The 27,181-nt window shown below is 47.6% G+C and overlaps 1 protein-coding gene across 5 annotated transcripts in view; it reads left to right on the forward strand.

Moving 5' to 3' along the window:
* Nucleotides 1-27,181, forward strand: part of ZFHX3 (zinc finger homeobox 3) — a 280,930-nt gene that overhangs the window by 151,197 nt on the left and 102,552 nt on the right. For all 5 annotated transcript variants that reach the window (XR_009537287.1, XM_060132275.1, XM_060132277.1 and 2 more), the window contains one exon: nucleotides 24,525-24,756. Coding sequence is in view for 4 of the 5 variants with exons in the window: in XM_060132275.1 (XP_059988258.1) it covers nucleotides 24,525-24,756 (232 nt within the window). In the remaining variant the exon portion in view is untranslated. The remainder of the gene's footprint in view (nucleotides 1-24,524; nucleotides 24,757-27,181) is intronic.

The raw sequence follows: 27,181 nt of genomic DNA on the forward strand, positions 1-27,181 counted from the left end.
GTCTCAGTGCTGGCCACCGTCCCATGTGTATAATAGCTGGAAATGTGACTGTAAAGTTGTCCTCTTTCTGTGTATATATATTTTTTCATTTATTTATTTTTATTTTTTATTTTTGAGTTCAAAAGTATTTCTTGTCTATTTTTTTTTTAAAAAAAAACTTCTAGAAATGCAGAGAAGCACAGAAGAGAAAATCATCCCTAATCTCATCTCAAAGATGGTTTTAATTTTAAACATTTTGGCATATGTAATTTTAGCCTTTTCTGTACAGATGGGATATTATTATTTTTTAGAATTTGAACGATACTATATCTTGTAACTGGCTTTTAACTTAACAATGTTTGATTTTTTTTGATGTCACTAAATATGTTTATTTATAACATTTTTTATATAAAATAAATATATTTATATATTATTATATATATTATATATTATATATAATATATATTAAATATATATTATATATATATTTAATATATATTAAATATATTTTTTTATATAAAATAAATATATTTATTTATACTGCATGATAATAACTGCACAGTGCACCACTGTATGAAGATGCCGTGATTTATTTAGCTGTCCCTCCACTTAACATTCATGTTGTTTCCAGTATTTTACTATTATAAATAATATTTTGGGGGCTTCCCTAGTGGCGCAGTGGTTGAGAGTCCACCTGCCAATGCAGGGGACACGGGTTCGTGCCCCGGTCCGGGAAGATCCCACATGCCGCGGAGCGGCTAGGCCTGTGAGCCATGGCCGCTGAGCCTGCGCGTCCGGAGCCTGTGCTCCGCAGCGGGAGAGGCCACAACAGTGAGAGGCCCGCGTACCGCAAAAAAAAAAAAAAAAAAAAAAAAAAAAAAAAAATTTTGGTAAATATATCATGTAAATAAACAAATTAGAAGAGCTCTTTCTGTATAAAAACTGCTAAACACGTGTTTGTTCTCTGTTACAGTTTCATCCGTCCTTTATCATTATCTTTTACTGTTTATGTGTTTTGAGATTCCCAAGTTACAAATTTTTATGTAGTGAAGTCTTTTCATTTCTGCTTCCTTCCCCTTTGTTAAGCTTAGAAATCCCTTTCCCCTGCCAAGATCATGTTCACTTATGTTCGCTGTTAGTTCTTCTATGGTTTCATGTTTTGACACTAAACTCCATAATCCATCTGGAGTTTATTTTGGTGTATGTTGTGAGGCAAGGATCCCTCCATGTTTATTTTTTTCTCAATTAGTTATCGTCCCCAGCCCCACTTACTATGCAACCCACCCATCCTTTCCTGCAGCGCTTACACATGCCACCATATCGCACTCTATATTCTTATTTGGATCCGTTCCTATACTTTCTTTTGTTTCATTAATTTGCCTTAGCTTGGGCCCATACAGGACGGTTTTAATTACTTTAGTTTCGTACTGCCTAGTATTAAAGTATTATGATTTTCATCAGTCATCTTTTTAAAGTGTTTTAAATTTCACCTGTTTATTGTTCTCTATGACCTTTAGACTCATGGTTGTGGCGGTTTTTTTTGATAGGCAGGACTTCTGTCTCCATTCGCACCTTACTGGAACTGTTAGACAAGAGAGGTCCAGTGAGATCATTGTGTTCTCCTGTAGACACTTTCCTCCAGGTGGACTTTCATTCAGGATCAGTGTCCTTTCAGCCACATTCATGTCCTTTCAGTATAGTAAATACTACCATACTACCTACCATATACTAGAATCAGATCCTCCTGTTTCCAGATTATTCACAAGGATAGCATGGGAGACAAAATCAGATGTCATTAATCTCTAATAATTTGCTGATCCACCAGTTCAGTATTAGTAATAAGAGCAGTAGTGGTATTATTTGGGGGGGAAGTAAAGGGGAGAGTTAAGGAAAGAAAGATACTAGCCTCTTGTTCTGCACTTGGTGAACGTATGTTTATTTTTTTAATTTTTTAAATTTATTTTTTAACTTTTTATTTTATATTAGAGTATAGCCGATTAACAATGTTGTGATAGTTTCAGGTGCACAGCAGAGCGACTCAGCCGTACATATACATGTGTCCGTTCTCCCCCCAGACTCCCCTCCCATCCGGGCTGCCACGTAACATTGAGCAGAGTTCCCTGTGCTGTACAGTAGGTCCTTGTTGGTTATCCTTTTTAAATATAGCAGTACGTACATGTCAGTCCCAAACTCCCTAACTGTCTCATCCCTCCACCCTTCCCCCACCGGTAACCATAAGATTATTCTCTAAGTCTGTGAGTCCATTTCTGTTTTGTAAATACAGTCGAACGTATGTTTACTTCTAGCGATTCATTACTTTTCTAGGCGCTTACAAATATCTGCTTAAGTGATTTTAGGTTTTTGCCACACATCATGCTCCAGTCCATAAGTTTCAGGTTTTGGTGCCATGAAAAATTGGGAAATGTGCCCCTCTTGAATATTATTCTGTTGTTTCCGACTGAGGTAAAACCTTGAAATGCATGAGAAAGAATACATTGAAATGTTACGCAGTTACCTCTGGGGTGGTTGGCGATGAATGTCTTTTTTCTTTTTTGAACAGCCCTGAGAACTGTGCCTGGCACACAGTAGGCATTCAGATATCCGCTGTTAACAGCACTCCTCTGCATTTGTTTTATTTATTTATTTATTTGGTTGCACCAGGTCTAAGTTGCAGCAGGCGGGCTCCTTAGTTGCAGCTCGCCACCTCCTTAGTTGTGGCACGTGGGATCTAGTTCCCTGACCAGGGGTGGAACACAGGCCCCCTGCACTGGAAGCGTGGACTCTTATCCACTGCGCCACCAGGGAAGTCCCAGCACTCCTCCGCATTTAATAGAATATGTCTAGGCGCTTTTAAAATGCACACTGAGACTCCGTCTTGAGGGGAGGTGTTTCTGTTTTCCTCTTAAGACCTAGCTCGATGGATGTGTTTAAACAGAGGCCGACTGCGCTGATCTGGGAAACTTACATGGAGACAAGCACCAGAGGCTGTACCTTCTGTTCCCTGTTCTGTAATTCTAGGTATTGACAGAAGACCTGCCCTCTGTCCACTTGTGAGATGGGATCGGGGTGGTGTTAGAATTGACATAGTTCTGTATTAGTGGCATTTTAAAGGCACATTTTTGCAGGTGAAACAATTGGAGAACAGTACAAGCAAGAGTTAAATGGAGGAGAAATGAACGGGATATTTAGAGAGGACAGTGGTGTGGAGCGGGCATCCAGGAAAGGGACATTCATCGCTCCCTGCTTGATTCTTCATCGTTTTTCTCTGTGGCGAAGGATAATGGTAAAGTTCAGTGTGGGAACTGAGTAACGTGGGCTACTGGGGAAGGCGGCAGCTGCCCACACGTTCCTGGTTCCTTTCTTGTTTTTCTAGAAACAGCTCGTTTCCTTGTTGCTTTCTGATGTCAGTATATCAAAGAGTTAATGGTTGGGATTCAACAAGCCCACGTTGCAGATGGGACAGGTCATGGGCCAAGTGTCTTCCCCCGTCTGGGCGGTTGGTCTCTTTCTGTCTTATATCCTCTCTCTCCCCAGCCAGACAGGCTTGCTCCAGCCTTGACCTCTGTGCTCTGTTGCTGACTCCAGAAGTGTCTTCTGAGGGTGTTACAGTGAACCCTCAGAAGCGTAGGAATAGTCCTTGTTATTGCGGGAGACAGTTCCAAGCTGGTCTCTGTGACACGTGGGCTGGGATATCAGTAAGCATTGTGGTCCATGGATTTTGAGCGTCTTTTATGCCCGTGGACGGAGAGGTCCTTTGACAAGCTCAGGTGTCCTGTATTCCCTGCCTCTCTCTAAAGGTAAAGGAGGACTGTCTTCTGTTGAAACCCTGCCCCCACCCCCCGCCCCAGAGCATCTTGGTTTTGTTGGGCCTACTTAGCCCTGCAGTGTTGATCCTAGGAACGCCACTGTGGGTGTGCTTCTCTTCCGAGAAGCCTCTGTTCCATTTGGGTCTTTTTAAAAAATTAATTAAATTATTTATTCATTCATTTATTTATTTTTGGCTGCATTGGGTCTTCGTTGTTGCACGCGGGCTTCCTCTAGTTGTGGCGAGTGGGGGCTACTCTTCGTTGTGGTGTGCGTGCTTCTCATTGCAATGGCTTCTCTTATTGCGGAACACAGGCTCTAGGCACGCGGGCTTCAGTGTGGCACACGGGCTCAGTAGCTGTGGCACACGGGCTCAGTAGCTGTGGCACGCGGGCTAAGTAGTTGTGGCTCACGGGCTCTAGAGCACAGGCTCTGTAGTTGTGGTGCATGGGCTTAGGTGCTCTGCGGCATCTGCGGTCTTCCCGGACCAGGGCTCGAGCCCATGTCCCCTGCATTGGGAGGTGGATTCTTAACCACTACACGACCAGGGAAGTCCCCATTTGGGTCTTGACATCTTGCCCCAAGTCACTCTTCTCCATGAATTACACTTTGCTGCTGCATTTGACTGTCCTGAAATTTGGGAGTTGTATACTGAGAAGCAGGATCACAGAGAGCTCTCTAGACAGCATGATGTCTAGAGCCAGGAGGCCAGAGTTCGAATCCTGCTCCACCATTTAATAACTGTGTTAACAGGAGCAAGCGATTGACCCTCTTTGTGTCAGTCGGTCAGTATAATGTTGCAGCCTCACTTTCATCAGGCTGTTCTGAGGATTAAATGAGTTAATATGTCTAAGTGGGCAGGACGCTGCCTGGCAAAGAGTGAGGGCTCTGCAGTTGTGGACATTTGTTCATCTATGTTGTTGACGATCCACATATTGAAAACAAAGAAACAACTCTGACCTTCTAGACAGACATCTTCCTTAGATACTTCTGTTTGCATGAAGAGAAGGTGATCTCTTTTAAGGGATATTTTAATCTTATTTAACAGCATAGTAACCAGAAGGTGGAGCTTCGTTCCCCTCCTCTTGACGGTGGGCTGGACTTAGCGACTCATTTCTGGTGAATCAAGTATGGAAAGGGAAAGAAAGTAACTTGCCAGTGGAGGAGCCTGGCAGGATCGCCTTCTCTGAGTGATGGAGGTTAACCTGACCGGTGATTAGTCATGTTGATGGCCATGTGCTTCCCCGCCCCCGCCCCCACCATGCGAGGCAGTAACCTCAGTCAGATCTTGAGAAAACATCTGACAAATCAGAATTGAGGGATGCTCTCTAGACACCTGAGCAGCACTCTTCAAAGGTGACGAGGTCACCAAGGACGAAGGAACTGGCGCAGACTGGAGATTAACGCGTAAGCCCTGTGGGATCCTGCTTTGGAACCTGGCACAGAAAAACGGCGTGAGTGGAAAAGCGATGTAAGTACCTAAAGTCTATTCTTCAGTAACAGTGTCGTACCAACGTCTATTTCTTGGTTTTGACAAACGTTCCGGATGTTAGGACGCCAGATGTTAACAGCAGGGGAAGCTAGGTGAGGACACGTGGGAACTCTGTACTATCCTGTTCTTCTGTCCATCTAAAATTATTTCAAACTAAGAAGTTTTTTTAAAAAACCAAACAAAAAACAACTAAATAACGCATCCTACGTGGTTGTTTGAAAAATGAGTCATCAGTTTTAAAGAATGTGAAGTTAAAGTGGAAGGCCCTTCCCCGCCTCCTGTTCCCTGTGGCCACGCCTCTCAAGGGCAGCAACTGTGAACAGTTGGTGTTCCTCCCAGACCTCCTTCTAAGGGCACGTAAACGTTTGTATTAAACATCTGTAAAAAGCCTTCTTTTACTCCTGTTCTGCTTGTATGCCTTAGACATTGCAAACCTTTTTCATTTTAGTACCTCAATTTTCCAGATTCCTTTTTGGACACATTTTGGCTCTTCCATAAGACTTATTTAAAGCGGTGTTTGTTTAGCCGGCGCTTAATTTTATTTTCCACTCAGACTTCTAACCCATCCAGGTCCCTTTTATATTGCCTCTGCCCTTGCCAGTCTTACGAAAGCCTCCCAAATTAGCATCATCGGAGAATTTAATTAACTTGCTGTTTACTAACCCTCTCCTTTCAAGGTAATTAACGAGGATGTGAAGTGACACTGGGTCCGACACTGCTCCCGGTGGCACCTACCCAGGTGGGCCCCGCGGGGTGGCCGTCTCTCTCTTGTTTACCTTTCGCTGCGTGGCCACACTAGGTGTAGGTACAGATGGCAAATGTTTGCTCAAAACCAGGCTTTCCTGCCTCACCTTTTATCCACCCGTTTTTCTGCCTTGTTAATTAAAAAAAGCCTCATTTTACTTAGAATGGAATGCTTATTTTTGTGTGTGTTATTCCCTAGACAAGAGTCTACATTATTGGGCTTGAAATTAAACTAGCTGAGAGAGTCAGGTGTTACAGTTCCCTTTTGTTTCTCTGAAGGTACCAGCATAGCATCTCCCTTCCCCCAACTTTCTCTTTAATCCGTGAAGGAAGAGGTTATCCTCCACCTAGAATTCAGTGCTGTCCTTGGAAACTTCCGAGACGATGGAAGTGTTCTGTATGTTCTCTCACGTGGTAGCCACTAGCCACGTGTGGCTATGAGCACTTGAAATGTGGCCTGTGTGGCTGAGGAATGGAACTTTAAATTTTATTGAAATTAATTCAAATGTGTGTCATCACAAGCGGCTAATGGCTACCATAGTGGACCACCACTCTTTGATCTGCCTGGGCTTATCTGTGGCAGGTCTGAAATTCCTGGCAGTTTCTGTAGTCTCCCAAGCAGCTTTTTTCTCTGACAGAGAAGGTAAACTGATTTCTCCATCACATTCGGCAAGCCGTGATTAGGAAGGTAAGTTTTCCGAGGGAAAAAGATGTTACTTTCTAAATCCAAATGTAAATGACTTGGATTATCCGTGTCACTGAGCACTTCATTCATGCAGTTAATTGAGAATTGACAGTGTCCTTTTCCCTCAATTACTTCCTGATAGTTCCATGTGTTACAATGGGAGGAACATGGAGCTGTTTTTAAATAGCTATGTTAATGTCCTCATTAATTTTACCTTTTCCTACCAATTAGCAAATATTAACTCCTGTGGCAGAACTAAGTTGGCTTCCCTCACGAAGCCATATTCATCCTGAACACCCTTATCGCCCGAGCGTGGTGTAGCTCAGCTTTTCGCCTTCGGTTTTGTGGTCTGCTGCTCCAGCAGAGGTGCTGGTTTTCAGGGGGGTCTTTGCACTGGGTTATTCACAGTGTAGCACAGTGTGGCGTCACCAACGCCAATTCAGGATGAGAAGACCCGGGGTCGACTTGCACGGCCCCCACTCACAAGTCCCATTCTCTATTACACATGGCACAGCCCAGTGGAGGCCAACCCAGGTGCCCACGGGGGCCGTGCAGGCATCATACATGGGTGCTAGTGCTGGTTGGACAGCACCTGCCCCATCTTATCCAGATAATTGTAAAACAGAGTCTGAAAATCTCAGCTGCATGGGAAAGTCACAGATTTTAAAGTGTTAGTCATGAATCAAGAATTTTTTAAAACTCCAAGAATTTTGCAGCTCATACCCACAGTCTCCCCAGTTGCTGCCAGTTTGTCATCTTCGACTTAACTCTCTCCTCTGTCCAGAAGACAGTGAAGAAAGGCATCTGTATCCCCTTAATTTCACAAGGTAGTTGTGAGAATCAGTTGAACTAATGAAGGACCAAACCCTTTGAAGTCTCTATAGGGCTATATAAACATAGATGGTGTTATTGAGAGAACGTTTAAATATTTTATTTCCCTAAATCCAGACTTCTTGATCACTCATTGTCGGATGTCAGAATCATTGCTGGCATTCTCCTTTTAAGAGATGCTTAGGAAAGAGAAGCGTGGCTTGCAGGATGATACACAGGAACCATCATGACCTAATTTTTCACCTTTTCGTTTTGCTCCCTGGCCCTTTAAACATGGATTATTTTCATCTGCTAGAGGGCACAGAGGACACCTACATTTTTATTGTCATTAGTAATTCCGTCATTAGGTTGGTTAAAAGTTGAATCAGTTACAGGTATTGTTTAGTTCTGAATAAATGTATAACCTTAACTCTCACTCATGCGGCATTGTTCACGGTGGTTATAGACTGAGATGTGGAACTTGAGAACGGGTACCGCCAGCTACAGAGCACATTTACACGCAAGTTCTTACGTTCAAACGCCTGAAAACAAGGATGAAGCTTAACTGTTCTGGAGTGATTTCATAATTCCGAGTTAAATGGTACTTGAATTACTATTGACCTTCAGTTTGAAACAGTTTACTTTTATAACAAGTTTGCATGTCTGGCTCTTACTGAGTTTTGACAAGTTGGAAGGAACTTATTTTGATTAACAGTGTGTGTGTGTGTGTGAGTGTGTGTGTGTGTGTATGTGTGTGTGTGTGTGTGTGTGTGTGTGTTCTCCCCTCTTCACTGATATTCTGAATGATTGGGTAAATTTTTCTCAAAGTTTTACATCCAGGTTTAGCACATGGCTACTAGATGGAAAAAATCCAGCCAGTTATTTGTTTTTATAAATAAAGTTTTATTGGAACACAGTCCATCATTGCTTCTGTGCTCTGGTGGCAGGGTTAGGCAGTGGTGACAGAGACCAGATGGCCCTCAGCCTAAAATATTTACTGTCCAGATATTTAGAGAAAAAGTTGGCCGACAGCTGGTCTAGATTTTAGAAATATGTCTTTTAAGAGGTGGTATTTTTATGAATTCTGGGAAAATTGTGGACTAACAAATTATTCTCGCCCCAATCCACCCTTAAAAATGCAGTTGTCAGCTCTGTCGGCTGTGGTGTATTTCTGTGATCTTAAGAAGTTGCTTATCAGGATGCAATGACCCTGGTTTCATGGTAACTAAACCTGCATCAGCTTCCTGCTAATGTACTGCTAGTCATTTTGTTCAGTAGACTGAGTAGCTTTCAGTGTTTCTATGGGAAGGACACTGCTCATTAACGGATATGTTCAGCCTTCAGTTTAGCTAAAATCTGAATGCTTTCTCAACCTGAAACAGTGGGCATCATTCTAAATGTTAAGTAATATAGCTCTCCACAAAGACAGAGTGCTTCCCGGTCGTTACAAGCTGTGCGACATCGTCATTCCTCACCGAAACGCTGTGAAGTAGGTTCTTCGTGTTGCCATCCAGATTTCATCACTGAAGCGGGAAAGGGTGACTTGCTGAAGGTCACATAATAACAAGGCCCACTGGCAATTCGTGGCATCGCGTGAGTCATGTTGGCGCTGGGAATGCAGCAGGCACCAGTGGGACTCACACCCAGCGGCTAGCCAGTCCTCCTAACCGGTTTCTCCCCGGCAGAACCGGTGATTTCATTAGCGAGGTAAGTGAACGGGTGATCCGGTAATTAATTCGCCGTTGTCTAGACTTAGGACCCCAATGAAATCAGATGGTGGGGAAGGCTTGCTGAGTCTTCAGGTGCCCCCTCCAACCGATTCTCATCACCCAACGTTTTTTCTTTTAATTCTGCCTGACCATTTATGAAGTACATTTACATTGATTTACTCTCTGGACCCTCACGGCCCCGCATCGTGTGGCAACCTTACTCCATGTTACACTTGAGGAGGGAGCGCGGTGTCAGAGCCCCGTCTCCCTTGCGTGGCTCCCAACTCCTAAGCCTGTGTTCTCGCTGCGGAATGACCTGACTGCTGTGCGCCCAGGACGGGGACACACGGTCCCTGCCTTCGGGAGCCTTCCAGTCTCTTGGGGAATGTGCCACGTACGTAAAGCTGATAACCGTCGCTCAGGGTTTCAGACGTGCTGTGAGATGGAGGCTTTGAGTTCAGAGGAGAAAGAATCACCGTGGACAGAAATAGGGGCGGAGATGTGATGCTCAGAAAGGGAAAGTAGGGTTTGGCTGAGCTGGGAGGGAAGTATGCACGGGAGGGAGTGGCGTGGCCCGTATCACACACATGCACGCACACACACGCGCACGCGTGCGCACACCCACACGCGCCTGAGAAGCCACTGAGAGACTGAGTCAGTAGACAGCAGAGCTGGCTGGAGATGGGTGTGGTGCAGTAGAGGAGAGGGAGAAAAGATGCTCTAGTGGAGGACCTTTCTCACCTACAGAGAATGATGGAAACAATGTTTAGAGAAGATTTATAGTCTCTCTCATTGTCGTGAGGGAAACAGGAAGCAGGAATGTGGATAGACAAACGGGAAATGAATGAGTCCAAAGGTGGAAGAAAGACCGCCGTAAAAATATGTGTCACCAGAAACCAGACCGGCTGTTGGTTCCTCTGGCCTCATGTTATTATAATCTGGAAAGGTCATTGAAAAATCTGTATTTTAATACTCTCTGCCTTTAAAGCACCTGCTAAAAAAAGTATCTGTATGAATACAGAGTAGCCTCCTGGATTTGAGATTCCACAAAGCTGCCACCTAACAAATTAAGGTGTGAATGAGTGGCCATATCTGAATACTGTAGCTCCGGGAAGCAACTGCAGGCCGGTTTGTGTCCAAACGTCACCGTGCCCCAGTCACACAGTCCCTACTAACATGCACAGCGCGCGCCAGAGCATCTTGGTGCCCCAGGGCTGGCAGGATTCCAGCCGTCCTCTCCCTAGGCCTGCCTTTCTCCAACATCCTCTAGCCCCACCTTAAACCCCACCATGCTGCTCAAAGAAATTTCCCCAGTTTCCAATCTTACAGATGCACTTTTCTGAAACTTGCATTTCACTGAGGAAGATCCCTCACGGTTCTCCAGCAGGTTTTGTGAACCATCAGTCTGTCCAGGATGAAACTGTGCCCCCAGCAGGTCTCCTGCTCTGGGTCCTTCCCACCTCACAGTGGTTCTTGGACCTGCCGGACCAGAGTGAACTTGGATGAAAACGGGGAAAGGATGTGTTGGTCAGTGTGGGCTGGTTGATGAAAACCCTCTGTGTATTTCACCATTTAAAAATACGGTTAAAAAAATACATCTCACTGACTGCCCTCACAGCCACATTCTGTTGGGAGGTTGAGAGCAGAGCTGGGAGATGGCATCTCTGGACCTAGTTGCTTGGAAGACTCTGGGGAGGGTCTGTCGTAAGTGGGACCAGCCAGTCAGCAGGCTGACGAGCCCAGAGGTTGGGCATAAACTGGGAGGGGAGGGGGGCACAGCTAAGCGTTCAGCTTCTGAGCCCGTGTGGAGAATGGTTCCCTCCTCGCATGTCCCAGAACTTGAAAATTGATGAAAGTGTAAGATGTAACCAGTTCCTTGGGGTCCAGATAGCAGCAGTTCTCAGCATATAGGAGGACAGGAAACTCGGGAAGAAAATAAAGATGTATGTGTGTGTTTAAAAAAAAAAAAAAAAAGTCCTTATCCTGATTCTTCAAATCTGGAGACAGTCCGGCTGCCCTGTCGCGCATTCTGGGGGTGCTCACTCGGCCACCTCCTTCCAGATGTTTGAGCACTGTCACCTCACTCCGTTGTCTCTCGTAGGATCTTATGTTTAGAACTAAACTACGTACTAAGTTGTTTTTATCTACAGAGGCGCAGTGGACACTTGTGAACTCATCCTCGGAGTTCTCGTGGCCAAGTTACTCCCCCTGAGAGGCATCTGCGCCCTGTGCTCTCTACCCGCGGTTTCTGTGATCGTCTAGACATTCTAGCTGTTTCTCAGTATCTCCAAGTCTTGCAGTTATTTGTCAGTTTAATAGTAAAAGAGCTCTCGTAAAAGAGGATAGCGATATTAAACCCATGTAAATACGGCAAGGGGTGTAGACGAAATGGAGGATAGAATGACAGTGACCGACTAAGCTGGCCTCTGGCTGGGAGACATTTGACTGATTTGGAGGGAGGACATATACTGAAATATACTGAAATAATGAAGTCACTAAATGCAGCCATTTATAGTCATTATCTCCTGCCAAAAACCCTTATTTAAACGAGCAGCGTATATTAGCAAACATATTTATTCCCTCAGCCCCAGCGTCCCATCTGGGTCATCAAGGACTGCAGAGCCCCGTGTGGAAGTCCAGGGAAGCATTTCCTGAAAAGAATGACTCACGGTGGGCTTGGGTGGGGTCACCTGTGCTCTGACATCCCAGAGGCGAGGAGGTGGGGTTCTGGCTCAGGTGTGATGGGGAAAGACTTCAGGCCGAGGTGCTATCTGCCTGCTCCGGTGGCTGTGCAGCCCTTTAGCAGGTGGAGAGGGTGTTGGGGAGCGTTTCCAAGCAGGAGAGGCGCCGGGACCAGAAGGATGAGGGTTGGTGGATGAGGGTGGCAACTGCCAGCCGTCTAGTTGTGTGTGGGGTGTGGCATGGAGTGGAGGATTGAAATCTGAGATGGAGGGAGGGAATTGGACTCAATGAGCTAGGTCTTGAGTGGCCAGCTGAAGACTGAGAGCCACAGTGGAGCCTCAGAGGAGATTGTTTAGACTTTCAGCCGGCCGTCTTTCAGTACCTGCTGTGGGTTGGGAGCTCTGCCCGGTACCGAGATAGAAAGTTCTCCCCACCTGTGAGCTGCTGTCGACAGTGTGGCAGAGGAGCAGTGGTTTGAAACACAGTGAGATGAGTACAGTGTGGACGATGCTCCTGGCGGTTTGCCGGCCCAGAGGAGGGAGAGGTGGAGCTGGGGGCTGGGAAGGGCTTCGGAGAAGGAGTGGCCTGGGAGCCGGGACTTTGCACAAAGGAGGGATCTCTCTCTAGCTGTATATTTATTTTCTTTTATTCTGCTCATCCGCAGACCTTTAAAAAGACTGTTATTCTCATTTTACTTCATTCACAATATGAAACGGTTAACTTTTGAAATTCAGTAGTGTGACCCACTCCGTGATCTTTTCCCGCTAATAAAATGGAGTTTTCAGATGGGTCTCATTCCTTTGGTTTCATTATTCCCAGAGGTCTTGCATTCTGGAGCAGATGGGTGGTGGGCCCTGATCCAAACCTCAGGGAAAATAGAGGTTTTATAGATATATCTTGGGCACTGAACTGTTTCTGATCCAGAAAGGACCAACTTGCTAACTTACTCATCCTCTAAGATGGTGGTTGTTAAATGAGCTTGCATCGGAAGCATCAGATGAGCTCGGCCTGCACCCTCGAGGCTCCCGTAGACCTGGACAGGGTCTGAAGGGTTCCTAGGAAGTGCTGACGCTGTTGGTCCAGGGGCCGCACTTTGGGAACCCCTGCTCTATCTAAGCCACTGGGAAAAGGCACTGCTGTATTCTTGGTGGAATGTTCCTTTACATGGCCCTTTCTTAAGGACTTCCCCAGTGGGCTGTCTCCCTAGCCAGTCATAGCAGGAACAAGGGTGCAGACACACGGTGCCCTCCAAGGGAGAAAAGATGGCTCTCCAGACTCCCCAGGAGCCCTCCAGGTTATCCTCGTGGGAATTCAAACTCCTGCAGAGCCTGTGCCAATTGCAAGGATGCTGGGACAGGTGAAGTGGGATTCTAGACTCTTTTTTCTTTAATTAATTTTTTTATCTTCGGATGCATTGGGTCTTTGTTGCTGCGCACAGGCTTTCTCTAGTTATGGCGAGCAGGGGCTACTCTTCGTTGAGGAGCACGGGCTTCTCACGGCGGCGGCTTCTCTTGTTGCGGAGCATGGGCTCTAGGTGGGTGGGCTCAGTAGTTGTGGCTCACGGGCTCCAGAGCTCAGGCTCAGTAGTTGTGGTGCACTGGCTTAGTTGCTCCGCAGCATGTGGGGTCTTCCCAGGCCGGGGCTCACACCTGTGTCCCCTGCGTTGGCAGGCGGATTCTTAACCTCTGCGCCACCAGGAAAGCCCTGGGATTCTAGACTCTTGACTTTCCTCCTCCTTGTCTGTGAGGGCTCACCCATTCTCAGGACCAAAACTCGATCTCAAACACTGACATCGCCTGCGAAGAGTAGCAGATTTGTTCTTGTCCGGCGTCAGTCCGTGGCCCCCCATTGTCGCTGTCAGGAATCAAGATTCAGCCTGGTCTCCCTTCTCTCCTTCTGTGAGAGGCCCCTCTTGTAGTCTGGAAACGGGGTGGAGGGGATGAGGGCCCACGGGAAACGGGCAGACACCCAGAGATCCCCCAGCTCAACGGGTGCTCCCGTGCTTCGAGCTCACACCCACTGGGATGATTAATTGATGTCCTCCACTCTGCTGGACAATTAAGAAAAGCAGGAGAAGGAGGGAAAAGTCTTCAGTTGGACCTAATTTGGCACCATATTGTTTTCTGTTAATCTATTTTGTTTTCTGTCCGTCTGTCCCCAGGGACGGGTGCCTTGCTGCTTGCTGAAGCATGCATAACTAATGTCCTCGTTAAGGGCTGATCTGTTTATCAGGACCGTGCGAGGAAGCCAGCCTGCCAGACCTAGGTGCAAGCGGGGGGCTGTTACCTCCCTCTGGGCCTTAGCCCCACCTCATTAAGCGGGTCCGGGCTATTGATTGGGAGCCTGTGTTTGGAAGAGTCTTACTTACTCCATGCATTATCTTGACAGATTGATCAGACCTGATTGAGAACCTCTTAAAGGAACGAACAGCTGTAATGGGAAAGTTGGACTCTGTCATCCGTTAGGATGATTCTGGGAGCAGGGAGAACAAGTCTGACATCTTGGAGCAATTGTATTTACAATTAACATGGCTGAAAACGATTGCCTCTATTGATCCCCCCTTCCTGCAATTACAGCCCCATTGTTTACATTCCAGCACTTCAGTTATAAAAAGGAAATTCAATAATTATTGCATTATTTAAAGTTAAAGTGCCACAGAGTTTGCTGGCTACGCTTGCTGGTTGATTTAACGTTCAGTAAAATCCATGCTGAACTCTCCATCTTGAGGCCGAACAATATCGGCTTTTAATGAGACTTAAAAAGGGGGGGAAGGAGAGCAAAACCTGGTGTACAGGGTGTTTGTCTGGCTTATTTATGGGGGGGGAGTGGAAACCTGAAAGCAGGGCAGAGAAACTAGCCGTGTCATCTTTCGCAAAACTGTGTCCCGTCTCACCACGTGGCCGTCCACTCTGCCGCCAGCCGTCTCCTGGTCTCTCAGCTCCACTTCCTCAAAGCAGCATTTTTCTCTTTCCTCTCTCGGTCCCTTGTCCCCCTCCCACAAGTGTAACTTATCTTCCTCAACCTTCAACAAAATCCACATAATTTAAGGAGAAAGGGTGAAATGTCTTAGCAGCCAGAATGAGCGACATCAAAGGCATTTGTTTAGAGGGAATTTTTCTCTCGTGCCTCGTCACTTTCCCGTTTTCTGTTTCAAGGGAAAAAATGAAATAAAAATTAAGCCCCCGGGCTTCCCTGGTGGCGCAGTGGTTGAGAGTCCGCCGGCCGATGCAGGGGACGCGGGTTCGTGCCCCGGTCCGGAAGGATCCCACATGCCGCGGAGCGGCTGGGCCCGTGAGCCATGGCCGCTGAGCCTGCGCGTCCGGAGCCCGTGCTCCGCAACGGGAGAGGCCACAACAGTGAGAGGCCCGCATACTGCAAAAAAAAAAAAAAAAAAAAAAATTAAGCCCCTCTTACGAGGAAGAAATCAGCCCTGTGCGTGCTCACTGCCCCCTGCCCATCTCATGCTGGCGGCCCGTGTTCTTCTCTCATAATGAAGGTGATGAGGGTATTTGTCAGCAGGTCGTGGGAGCTCAAGAGAAGCCTCCAGATTTGAGCACCGAATTCATGCTCGCAGCAGCAGCAGCTAGAAAGTTCAAGAGCGTGGGAGGAATTTTAAAGACCGTTTTATTTTTCTCATATTTGGTGGAAGCTCTCTCATGGGCTCGGTTCCAGCAAGACATCTGGACAGGTGCACTCAGCAGGATGCAGGGCTCGCGAGGAAGAAGTGATGCCTCACGCCTCGCCATCAGGAGTCACGCTTTCAGCCACAGCCCCACGGAATTTTAGACCGCAGGTGCGGAAGGGGAGAGGAAGATGAATAGAGCCAGTTCCGACTTTATGAAGTATCTGGAGCAGGCCAGTAGCAGGCAGCTGCTTCCGAGTGACTTTTCCATTGAAGGGGTAAATTCTGGTGTGCAGGCATCGCATGATTTATCGAGTGCAGTTTGCTAGAATCTGAAATACTCTTTGGGAAAAGGCGGGCCGTTCGGAAATGTTAGGCCTTGGAAACGTTCCTTTTTACGGGGGAGTGTCTCCGTGTATTCTGACTTAGGTCTCTGTTCTGTGGCAGTTGCTGTCCAAAGCAGCTGTTCTCAGAGGGTGATCCCAGACCAGGAGCGTCAGCATCCCGCCAGGAAGATTGTTAGAAGTGCAAATTCTCCATCCTTACCCCAGACCCGGTGAATCAGAAACCCCTGGGGTGGGCCCGAAACTCTGCGGCATGACGCACCCCCCCAGGTGCTTCTGATGCACGCTCCAGTTAGAGGACCGCTGAGCTGGAACACGTCTGCATCATTAACCACCAAGCCCACGGTGGTGTACCTGCCAATCAGAGGTGAGGAAGCGAAATCTGGTCTCAAGGTAAAGAGATGATGCCCGTGCCAGATATTCAGGTCGTCCTTCACACCTTCTGAGCGATCTTCACATTTGTTTGCTCATGTGGTTTTTAAAATTGCATCCAAGGAAGACAGGGCAAGTATAAACATCTATATTTTACAGATGAAGTAATGCACCTGTTTTGACCACCAGACAAGTATGTTTTTCCTGCTGTGTTGACTGTCATGGGGTTGGAGATACAAATAAGCAAATCCTTCAGAGCGGATTTGGGGAATCAGCGCCATGTCTGCAGCCTTTTCAGCAAAGTTCTCCTTTCCTGGTTCTCACCTGGGATGTTGGCAGATGTGATAAAAGAGCAAGGGTTCTGATTTTCATTATGTATTGACACCTCATGGGCAGAGAGATCCAGAGAGAACAGATGGGGTTCTGTGGCAAGGACATGGACCTGGGGTGTGATCCTGGCTCTGCCTGCACCAGCTGCACGACTTGGGCAAGGGACTTAAAATAAAAATTAAGCACCTCTTGTAAGGAAGAAGTCGGGCCCGTGTGTGTGCAGTTTCCCCTCTATTTTATCATTTCTGTACTTCGCAGTTTCTTTATTGTCAACAAGGGATTCTTCTTTGGCCCTGGCGGGTGGTGTGGGGTGGTGGTTCCCAGGGAGGGGGCAGGATAGTTTGGTCATAAGGAGGGAAGTGTCAAATTGGTAAATTCAGTAGACATTCATTTCTATTCCTAATCCCAAAAGCTTAACTAGTTTGAAAGATAACGGCAGTAATAATAATGGTCTCGTTGATTATGAAGGCACAGCATACATCAGGCACTGTATTGAACACTTTGTACGAGTCATCCCACTGACCTCTCCCAGTGGTGCTATGAGGGGGTTCTGTTATTGTTCCAACATTGCAGATGAGGCACCTGAGGCCCGCCCCGTGTGTGTAATTTGCTGAAGGTAGCACAGAGGGAGGGTTTTCCCTGGCCTGCCCTAATCCAGAGTTCGCCTTAAACCACCGTTGTGACAACAGTGTGACATGGAGCTGAATGAGGACCAGCTTGAGTGGCATATATATGGCGGCCTTCGTTGTGTGTGGGGACTTACACCTGTGAGAGCTGGAAAGGAGCGTGAGGGAAAAAGCACATCTTAATGAACTCACTGTTGCCAGTGCCCTGAGTGAAGGGCTGATCTTCAGATCCAGGGAGCTGTGGGTAGTTCCTGGAGGATTAGTCAGTTTGATGTTAGCCTTGTGGGACCCGCTTTATTGTCTTCCCCACCACATACCTCCGTTGCTTCCAAGTTTACGTAGATGCTCATTTGACCGTCGTGGAAACTAGCCCTTATTTGGCTTGAGACCTCAGGCTCCGATGGGCCCTTTCCTTAGGGAGGACTCCTATACCCCTTATCAGCTTCCTCTCTGTGTATAGTTATGCCACACTCCTTGCTGGAGGTTTCCCAACAGGGGGAAATGAAACCTGTTAGGGATGGCATCAACATTCTGCAAGAGTCCATGCTTGGACTTTTCTAGAAAAGATTTCAAAGCCAAGGCCGCTACAACCTATAGATTGCAGATTTATGCTGTTTTTTTTTTTCTAGAATTTACTATACTTCTCTCAAGGAACATTCATCTTGAGACTTTTGAATGAGGAAATATCGCTCATGCCAGCGAAGAGATGCAGGGTTAGAAAGTCTTGACTGTGGCCTTGGAGCTCGGGTGCTGAGAGCGAACAGTCATGGCTTGTTCCAGGGCGTGAGGAGACTGGCCTAGAAACGAGAAAATAGGTCAGAGCAACGCAAATGGATTGATCTAAGGGAATATTTTTACTTCCTTTCACGTTCTCTTGTAAATGGTGGTTGGGGCTTATATCTTACGCCGTCTGCTGGGCTCCTGCCGTGAAATAGGACTAAATTAACAGGTGCCGGGGATGAGGGCATGAGTGGGTGAAAAGCCAACATGAAACAGAGAATACATATATATTTAGGTTGACCTTCCGGAAGCTTTCCTAAGAATGCGACATTAAATTTGGAACTGTAACACAACCACTGATTAAAAAAATTAACCACCCCCGTTCTGGATTGCATTACACCTGAAACAATTTCTTTTTTAGGCATTCAAAGTGAATACCTGGGTCTGGGGAGTCTCGTGTTCCAGCACCCCATGGTCATTGCAGTGTAGCTGGACAGCTGTGGACCTGGCCTACAGCCCTGGGTTCCAGTCGCATTTCTTCCATGCTCTGTGGGACCTTGGGGGCAAGGAGTCACATGACTTCTTGGCGCTCTGGGTTTCTCCAAGGACAGGAGCCAAACGCTGCCCATGTCGGGGTGTCATGAGAAAATCAAAGGTGTGAAGGTGCTTCCTCAGCAGTAAATGCCGTGCACGGGTGTGATGGTGAATTAACACCTGCTTACTCCTTCCTTATTTCATCTTACTGGGTAATTAGCAGATTCACTCTGGACCCTCGTCTTCCTGTTTCTTCTCACTGGAAGTGTTGGTGAGACTTTCATAGTCCTACCCCAAGCCCCGGGCTTGCTGTGGTTACGTTTTTTCCCTCCAGAGGCCTGACGCAACAGCGACCTGTTCCACTGGGGACCTCTGTTTTATGGATTGAGAGGCTCTTCTACCTGCCCGTGCCGGGTTGCACTTCCGAGCACCACAGGTGTGTCAGGGACCTTTTTGGGCGCCCGCCGTGGGGCTTCTTCTCTGTGATGCAGGAAGTGTCTGGTCTGCCGCTTGCCCGGAGGGATGCCTGGGAGCTGCTTTACCCCATCAGGGACCTTCAGCGTTTGCTTTGTCCTCCAAGTGCAGTTGCGTTGTACCCATGGGAGAATGTGGTGAGCGGGGTGGGCGTTTATGTGTTCATGGTAACAGTTACTATTCCCCGAGGAACCTTCATTTGTGAATCGTGTGTTTTCATTTGTGAGTGTGGGGGTGTGTGTGTGTCAGAGTGTACTTTGTCCATTTCTCCTTTAAAGGGGAGGCTTTGACAGAACCTGATCAATATTTTGCATTCCATGCATGAAGAACCAGATGTTAGAAGTTTCCTATTGTTGAGGAGGAGGGAGCCGGGGCCCCTCCAGATTTATAGAAATCGATGTCCTCTGACAGAACTTGGTTAGTTTTCCTGGGAAACAAGTAACAGGAACACATTTTTTTGATTTTCACGATGAATTATTTTCTAACAAGAGCCCTCTTTTCGTCTCTTTGACTTTCATTCGTTGGCCAGGGTGGACGAGCCCAACATGTCAGTGGGGTGGGATCCCACAAATATCGCGGGCTGGCTCCTTTCCTTTCTTTTTTAATTATTAATTTGCTTTTTGCACTCGGCCTCACGTGCCAGGCCTGTTATTCAAGGCGCCTCTTGTTGTATCGAGGTCTTTTCTTTTCCAAGTTCTTCCCTCGGAACCAGACCCAGAAGGGAAAACGTGGGACATTGGATGTTTCCGTGTCAGGCGCACAGGAAGTGTCGCCTGCCAGCTAAACCAGGACAGGACGAGCATTTTAAACTATACATGCTCCGACAGGATCAGACAGATGGACAGGAAAGGTCCCTGACCAGTGCGAGGGAGCCCCGCTCGCTCACTTCCAGCACAGGTGCTGCCCACCTAGTGTGTGTGAATCCAGTTCCTACTCGATTGCTGTGGGGACAGTCTGTTTTCTGCCACATAGTGGTCAGTTGGAGAAGTTGGAGTTTGTTGGGCTCTTTCTCTGTTTCCATTTATGAGTCACACTGGATACTTATTCCCTTCTCGTGGGTCCTTGTACTTCTCTGAGCTTTCAGGAAATAAATCTTCTTGCCGCGTGTAGAAGTTTCTTTTGGTGGAAACAGCGGTACACTTGCAGTTCATATAACCCGGCGTTTTGCAGGCACTTTAGAAAACAGCAGTGAGATTGGGGGAAAACAAGGAAACCCGAGGTGGTTCAGTGTTCGAGGTTGTAGGAGAGGCTGGCTGGACCGAGTGAGTTTGGTTGGACCTCGGTTGCCAGTCTTCTTTAGCTGGGTAGTTCTCCCTTTCTTGATTTACTAGTTGGTCCTGCTTCTTCATTGTTCATTGGTAGGTAGGTGTTGATTTTTCTTGAGTGAGCCAGTGATTTTCACCGGTCCAGCTGGAGGGTGTATTCTCACAATGGTATTCACACTAAAGGGATGCCCTCCTTATATCCCTTGGCCTGTCTGCCAAGTCACCACCATCACTGCCTTATTACCTGCAGGGTCATGCCCTAGGGTAGGGCATAGTCTGTGTGTGTGTGTGTGTGTGTGTGTGTGTGTGTGTGTGTGTTTACATAGTGTCTCATGTGTTGTAGATGCTTAGAATTGAACCAAAACCAAACCCCGCCTGATGGGCTCAGTGGCCAGTTTTCTTTGGGTCCACGTGTAGCACGCTAACCACAGTTGAAGTTATTGTTCTGTTTTCTTTTTTCAACTGCACACCTGACCCGATAGAGGTGAACAGTTAAGAATCTTGAGCACAGAGTAAAGAAATAAATGGAAAAAGGCAAACAAGACCTGGGTCCTCCTTCCCAAGGATGGGCAACCTTTGTGAGGGGGAGAGTGTTGGGGGAGTCCAGTATCTGCGTGGGAGAAGAAGTTCCTGCCTGCAGAGGAGAGCAAGAACTCTGAAAGGAGGCAGACAGCTCCTCCGCTGAGTCTTCCACTGGGATTTGTGCCTTGGTGGATTCTCCGTATATTACAGTGAATTTAATTAAATACATTGTGATCCCAATTGACGGTATTCTAATTAGCTGGGACAGGAAAAATCATTCTCCCTCTTTCTCCAAATGAAAACATCTACTCTCTTCTGCAGGGAAAGCATGTCCTTGGCCGACTGGCTTGCCCCGTGGAGTCCTCATCGGCCTCTGCAGCCCCATCCCCTCCTGCTGCGTCTTATTAGGCAGGTTGCAAGGGTGGAATTCTGGGGATGGGCCAGGGCATCTTGGGAGGGAGAGGGTGCCTGGCCCACAAGGTCAGGGCATTGACCCACTCAAGGCCTGGGAAATGACCAGATGGTGTGGAGAAGTCATAGAAGTCAGGACCCAGGACGCTGCTGCTCGCTTTGGGCCCCCGTTTGCTGGAGATGGGACAGCCTGAGAATTACCGAGCTTACGAGATGTGGTGAGGACAGGAGCTGTGACATGCAGGTAGACCTCAAGAGACTCCAGTTGTGAGTGGAAGTTTGGGTTGGGTATAACCTTTATAAGCAGGTGTTTCCTAGGATGGAGAAATAGTTTATTCTGGACTTTTGTGTGTATGTCTTGGAGAATGAACTTGGAGTGCAAAAGCAAGCTTGGAAGTTTGAATCACGCCTCTGTGCAAGTCTCTGCGAGAGGACCCTAAATGTTCCCTGCACTGGGATCAGTGGGAAAGGCCGTGGCTCTGTTTTCCGCATTTCCTTTTATTCTTTTCTCTACCATTTGTAGCATGTAACCGTTTCCCTTCCAAAATGGTTCTCACATGGCAGACAGAAGAATTCCTGGTGGCAGTAGAGATTGCCACTGACCACCATGAGTCAAGTGTAGTGGTTTGGGGACATCATCCTTATACAATTATTTTTTAAACAGGAGTCCCCAGTATCGTGTTTATTTTAGTTCAGGGTTTATACAGCCCTGTCACCCAGGAACCCATGGATTTGAGGACAAAATACATCTGACATCTGACAACTCCCATCCAACACTTTTTGGCCATGTTATCCTCTCTTCTGGCTCAGAGACTAGAAACCCCAGCTGTTTGGAAAAGAACCCTCACATCCATATTAAAATTTTATGTTTAAGATTCAGAGCTTTAGTGCAAGGAAGTCCTGTTTCATGGGAAAGTAATGAGCATTTGGGGTTAGGGCTTTAATGGTACTTGCTCTGATTTCATAGTTTATGATACCACCAAAACCCCTCGACAGAACTTACTGCTGTAGATGCCATGGGTATTTTCCCCGTTATCTTTCATTCAGTCAGTTTTTGTTGAAACTTTAATGAATGTCATTCTTTTGGTCTTAGTGATCCAAGGCAGCAGTGTCTGGCTCCTGTACAAGTTTCCTCTTCCTCAATCCCAAGCCAAACCCTTGCTCCCAGGAATATCCTGGTGCAGTTTTTGGCTTTCGGGGGCCCCTGTGGAGAAGTCGGGGAGAAGGAACATGGACGAGCTCATCATTTTCCTTTCCACCTAGCCCATCAGACTCTCCTTCTTCCCAAGGTTGCAGCCTCCAGAAAACCTTGCTTTGGTGCTTTCCATTCTCCTGAAACCCTCTGTAAGGAGCCTTATGTCAGAGGCAGTAAATTGAAGATAAACGATTAAAAAAAAAATCAGCTCAAATTTATTTCAAGAAAAGTCGCTTTATATTTTCAGTTGTTATAATTTGACAGTTAACACTGAGCTTGCTAGTTCTTCAAACTCCTTCTGGTTGTGAGTGTTCTAGGACAGCGATTACGGGGTCGGGGCAGGGAGGGAGGATATTGCTCTGTTCCAAGGCTCTGCACTTGAGTGTGTTACTCACCCATTTCGAGGACAGCAGGGATTGTTCTCTCTTGGTACTGCTGAAGCCCTTCACTCTGTTATCTGCAAGTTGGCCCCAGAGCAAAAGTGATTATAGTAGTGTAGTTTTTCTATAGCACTCTATTGTTGCATTCCTATTTCCTCTTCCAACAAGGTCCAAACGTGCTTCTGGAATGTTCACACTTTTTCCGTGAACATAGGATGTGTGCGTGTGAGCACATGAGCCTCAGAGCCGTGTCATCCAATGGGAAGTGCTGCCGGGGCCACTGTGGTATTTTCAGTATGAGGCAGAGTGCAGGACATTCTGACTCTTGTGCTTTCTCAGTGTCTCACCGCATAACGTGGACGAGAAAGATATCCAAGCAGGACCAGAAACAGTTATCAGGCATGGGCATCAACTAGAACAAGTGTGGGCAGAAGTGAGAGGGGCCGGACAAAGAAGTGCTGAGGCATTTATCGTGCGCTCTGTGTAGTTAGTCCCTTGGGCCAGGCTCTGGGGACTAGAGGCGGGGCTGAGGGTGAGGAGAAAGAAGGAAGGACAGGTGGAAACATGAGCCCATAAAACACATGATCTGAATTTCCTCCTCCAAAAGGATGCTGGGGGACGTGAGACCCAGCTTCTCGTTCTCTCTCCCACTAACTAGCTGGGTTACCTTGGGTCAACCACTTAAACTTTTTGGAATTGTTTCTCCTGCTTTATGTGCACCCGATAGAAAGGTTCCCTCTTCCCCTAAAATGAATCATTTGAAATGAAGGAGGCGGCCTTCCTATACCAGGAGCGTGTCAGTTCCCTAATTGCTAATAAAAAGGGTCCACAGCTTTCAGCATATTCTCAGAGGCCCCGAAAGGATGTGAACGTTGTGCCTGGATAATCTTGAGGCCTTCTCCTAAATGCAGGAGTCTGGGCTCTGCTAACTGTTTCCATGGCCTCCACTGTCTTGCGCCCCGGACTTTAGTCCTGTGTGTGCCTGCTTTCTGCCAGCTCTGGGGCTTCCGTGTCCTGAAATCAGAGCACTGTGTTGACACAAACACAACACCGACTGTAATTTCGACCATCTGAGCAGTAAGCCAGATGACCTTGAGATGTTGACAGGGAAACTAGTCTGGAGAAATTTACTTTTCTGTCTTTTTTTTTTTAAGCCAGGGGAAAACCTAATTTTGGGTTCTCCTAATAGTCTGTAGTTCTAAATACAAAAACTTGAGTCATCTTTCTTGTGAAGTAGCCAAACAGCAGCTTTGCCTCTGTGTTACTGACCTGAGATTCTATACAGGTAAGGTGACTATGTGGGCCATCCCCTGAAACAGGGGCTGGTCACTTTTTCCATAAGGGGCCAGATAATAAGATTTTAGGCTTTGCAGGCCAAACAGTCTCTATCGCAACTGTGGAACTCTGGTGTTGAGAGAGCAGTCATAGACAATACACAAATTAACCGATGTGGCTGTGTTCCCATAAAACCCTATTTACAGAAATAGGCAGCAGGGTGGATTGGCCTGTGGGCCATAGCTTGCCGACCCCTGTTCTAAATAAAGCAGGACGCTTTGGAGAGTGGAAGGAGGAACCTTTAATTATTGTGCCAGGAAGACCAGTTTTATACTGGGAGGGTCGGATCCGTCAGCGTTTTCAGCACTCTGACACGTGTGAGGGAGACGGGAACGAGGGTCAGCTTGCTCCCCTGTCCTCACAGAGTGCGGGGGAAGGACCCGCTGGGAAAACCAAGCAGCCCCCATAAGGGATCCTCGGGCTGCCGCCAGGGCATGGTGGGCTTGGAGTGGCTTACCTGAGGCGTGTCCCTCTCTTTCGCCCCTGTAGCACCTGCAGCAGCACGAGAGCGGCGTGGAGGGCGAGAGCTGCTACTACCACTGCGTCCTGTGCAACTACTCTACCAAGGCCAAGCTCAACCTCATCCAGCACGTGCGCTCCATGAAGCATCAGCGCAGCGAGAGCCTGCGCAAGCTGCAGCGGCTGCAGAAGGGCCTTCCGGAGGAGGATGAAGACCTGGGGCAGATCTTCACCATCCGTAGGTGCCCCTCCACCGACCCCGGTGAGTGGTCTCGTGGGCATGGGCGGCCCGGGGCCGCCCGGGCAGTGGCCTCCCGAGGGCTTCGGCTCGGTGCAGCTGGCCGTCACGTCCATGACTAGCCTCACAGCTGACCATTGTGTTCTGAAGGGACACGCAGGGATTGTTGCTTTTCCCATTTTTTAAAGGAACTTAGCACCACACTTTTCTTCAGGTGTCACAAGCCGCTGCCCAGGGAGCAAAAGCCAACAGACCGTGTTTTGTCCCCTCTCCCCACATTCTTCTGAAGTGCGCCCTAGATTCAGTTTTTTGGTTCAGATCGACATAAAGCAGACGCTAAGCTGTGTCTTGCTCAGTATTGAGAATGGGCGGTGTGTGACCTCGAGTCTGGTCGGTAAGAATGAACTTCAAAGAAGATCGAAACATGTGTTTGCTATAAACATTGCGATTGTATTTGAGAGCGACCCAGTTGTTCCTGGCTCAGTGCTGGCTGTTACTTCACAAAGAGGGTGGAGACCTTCCAGGGGAGCTCACCCCGCGCTTCCGCCTCCCACCCTGTCCTCTCATCCGCCGTCCCCTTCTCCTTCCTTCCCCATGGGACTCTCACTCCCACTGGGACCTCACTCAGTAGAATCTCCCCTCTCTCTTATCTTTTTAGCCTTCCAGTCCCTTTCTCTCTGGTCGGGAGCACAGGACAGTCACCTGTCTCTTTAAAAACCATTTATGGTTAAAGCCCTCCCTTAATCCTGTGTCCCACTCTCTCTCTCCAACAGCATCTTCAGATTCTTGAAAGAGCACTCTGTGTTGGTCCATTTCCTGTTCACACGTCAGCCTATCATAGCCCGTTTCCTCCCGTCATCAAACCATCCTTGAGAAGGTCACCGCTGACTTCGGATTTTCCGAGCCCAGTGGCTACGTGCTGAGCCTTTTGAAATTGCTGCCCATTCCCTTCTGGAAGCGCCCCTCCCTGGACGTGTTTCTCTCCTGTCCTCCTGTTGCTCTGGAGTGTCTTCCACGCCACCCCCCACGCCCCCGCCCCCCACCCCGGCTCGTGGCCCTCAGGCTGCCCTACGTGCCGTCATCACCTGGGCACTAGGCCTGGCCCTTGGCTCCCAGCCTCTTGAAACTTTGTCTCCTGGTGTTGGCACGTGTGCCCTTCAGACAGCTTCCTGGACCTCTCACGGGCGCCACCTCATACACGCTGGGCTCACAACTTCCCCTGCAGACCTCTTTCTCCTTCCGATGGCATGCTGTCGAATGACCTAGCCGGGCTGCAGACTCAGGCCTTTTGGTGTCTCCATCGCCTGCCGTGTCCTCTCGGCCTCTCACGTGTCGTGGCCATGTGGGGACTTTAATCCTAATATTATCATTCACGTTTTTATGAGGTTTTTAAAGGCAAAAAGTTATATAAACCTTACTGTGAAAAATGGCATAGCCCCCGCCAGTCCCATTCCCCAGAGCACCGCCTTTCAAGTTTAATTGTTCCTTTTGTTACTTATTTCCATATTTCTTAACGAGCTTCTACTACTATTTCTTGATTAAAGAAATTTTTTTTTGGTAAGTTGTACACATTATCTATTGGCTTTCTACTCCAGAAGATGTGGATTTTCCTGGTATGCCATTGTGCAAGCTCACACACTCATACCACTCACACACATACCCTCCCATAATCCATACACACTCTCTCATACACATACACACACAGACACGGTACCCACACACCCCAGCGCCCTACACACTCAATCTTCCCCTCCCTTCATCATCCATTATGATTAAATCATAATTTGGGGGCATATTAATATTCAGTGTTTTCATTACTCTGCCTCTATAAATATTAATCACAGCTGAGCCATGTCGAGTTTTATAATTTCATTTACCTTCTTGTACAACTTTTTTGTTTTCCCTGGTTTTCTAGGTACCTACGATTAATTCACGGCTGGCTCTCTGCCAGCGTAGACACTTTCTCATCTCCGAAGGTTCTGCTGTATCAGTTTCTCTGTTAGCTTCGTTTCCTCCTGGAGACATCCCTCCTGAGCCCTTATGGACCCCTCTGCCCATGGCTCTTGTCTCCGTCACCTGGCTGTAGCTTTGCTCCCTTTTTCCATATAAACAAAACCGGATTCTTCAGTGGTGGGATATACCCCCCTGCTAGAGGAGGATTATCACAGAGGAGGGGCCGGTCCTCCCGGCAGTCAGTCTGAAATGTTGCTTCGGGAAAGTACTGTGTGGGTACCAGGATGATTTTTGTCACCTCCAGGTCGCTGCAAGACTGACTGTGCCTTCCCATGTGTATGGTAAATGCGCCTTTGGGTTAAAGTTCAGTCTTAATCTCTGGGGCTTGTGCTTCGTGTCTGACCCCATGGCTCTGCACGGGAGCCAGGGACGGGGCCCAGCACCCCCAGACGTGCCAGTGCCATCTGGCTGTGGGAGTCCCTGCTCCCCACTGGGG

The sequence above is a fragment of the Lagenorhynchus albirostris genome, chromosome 19 (assembly GCF_949774975.1).
Source record: "Lagenorhynchus albirostris chromosome 19, mLagAlb1.1, whole genome shotgun sequence".
NCBI classification, from domain to species: Eukaryota; Metazoa; Chordata; class Mammalia; order Artiodactyla; family Delphinidae; genus Lagenorhynchus; species Lagenorhynchus albirostris.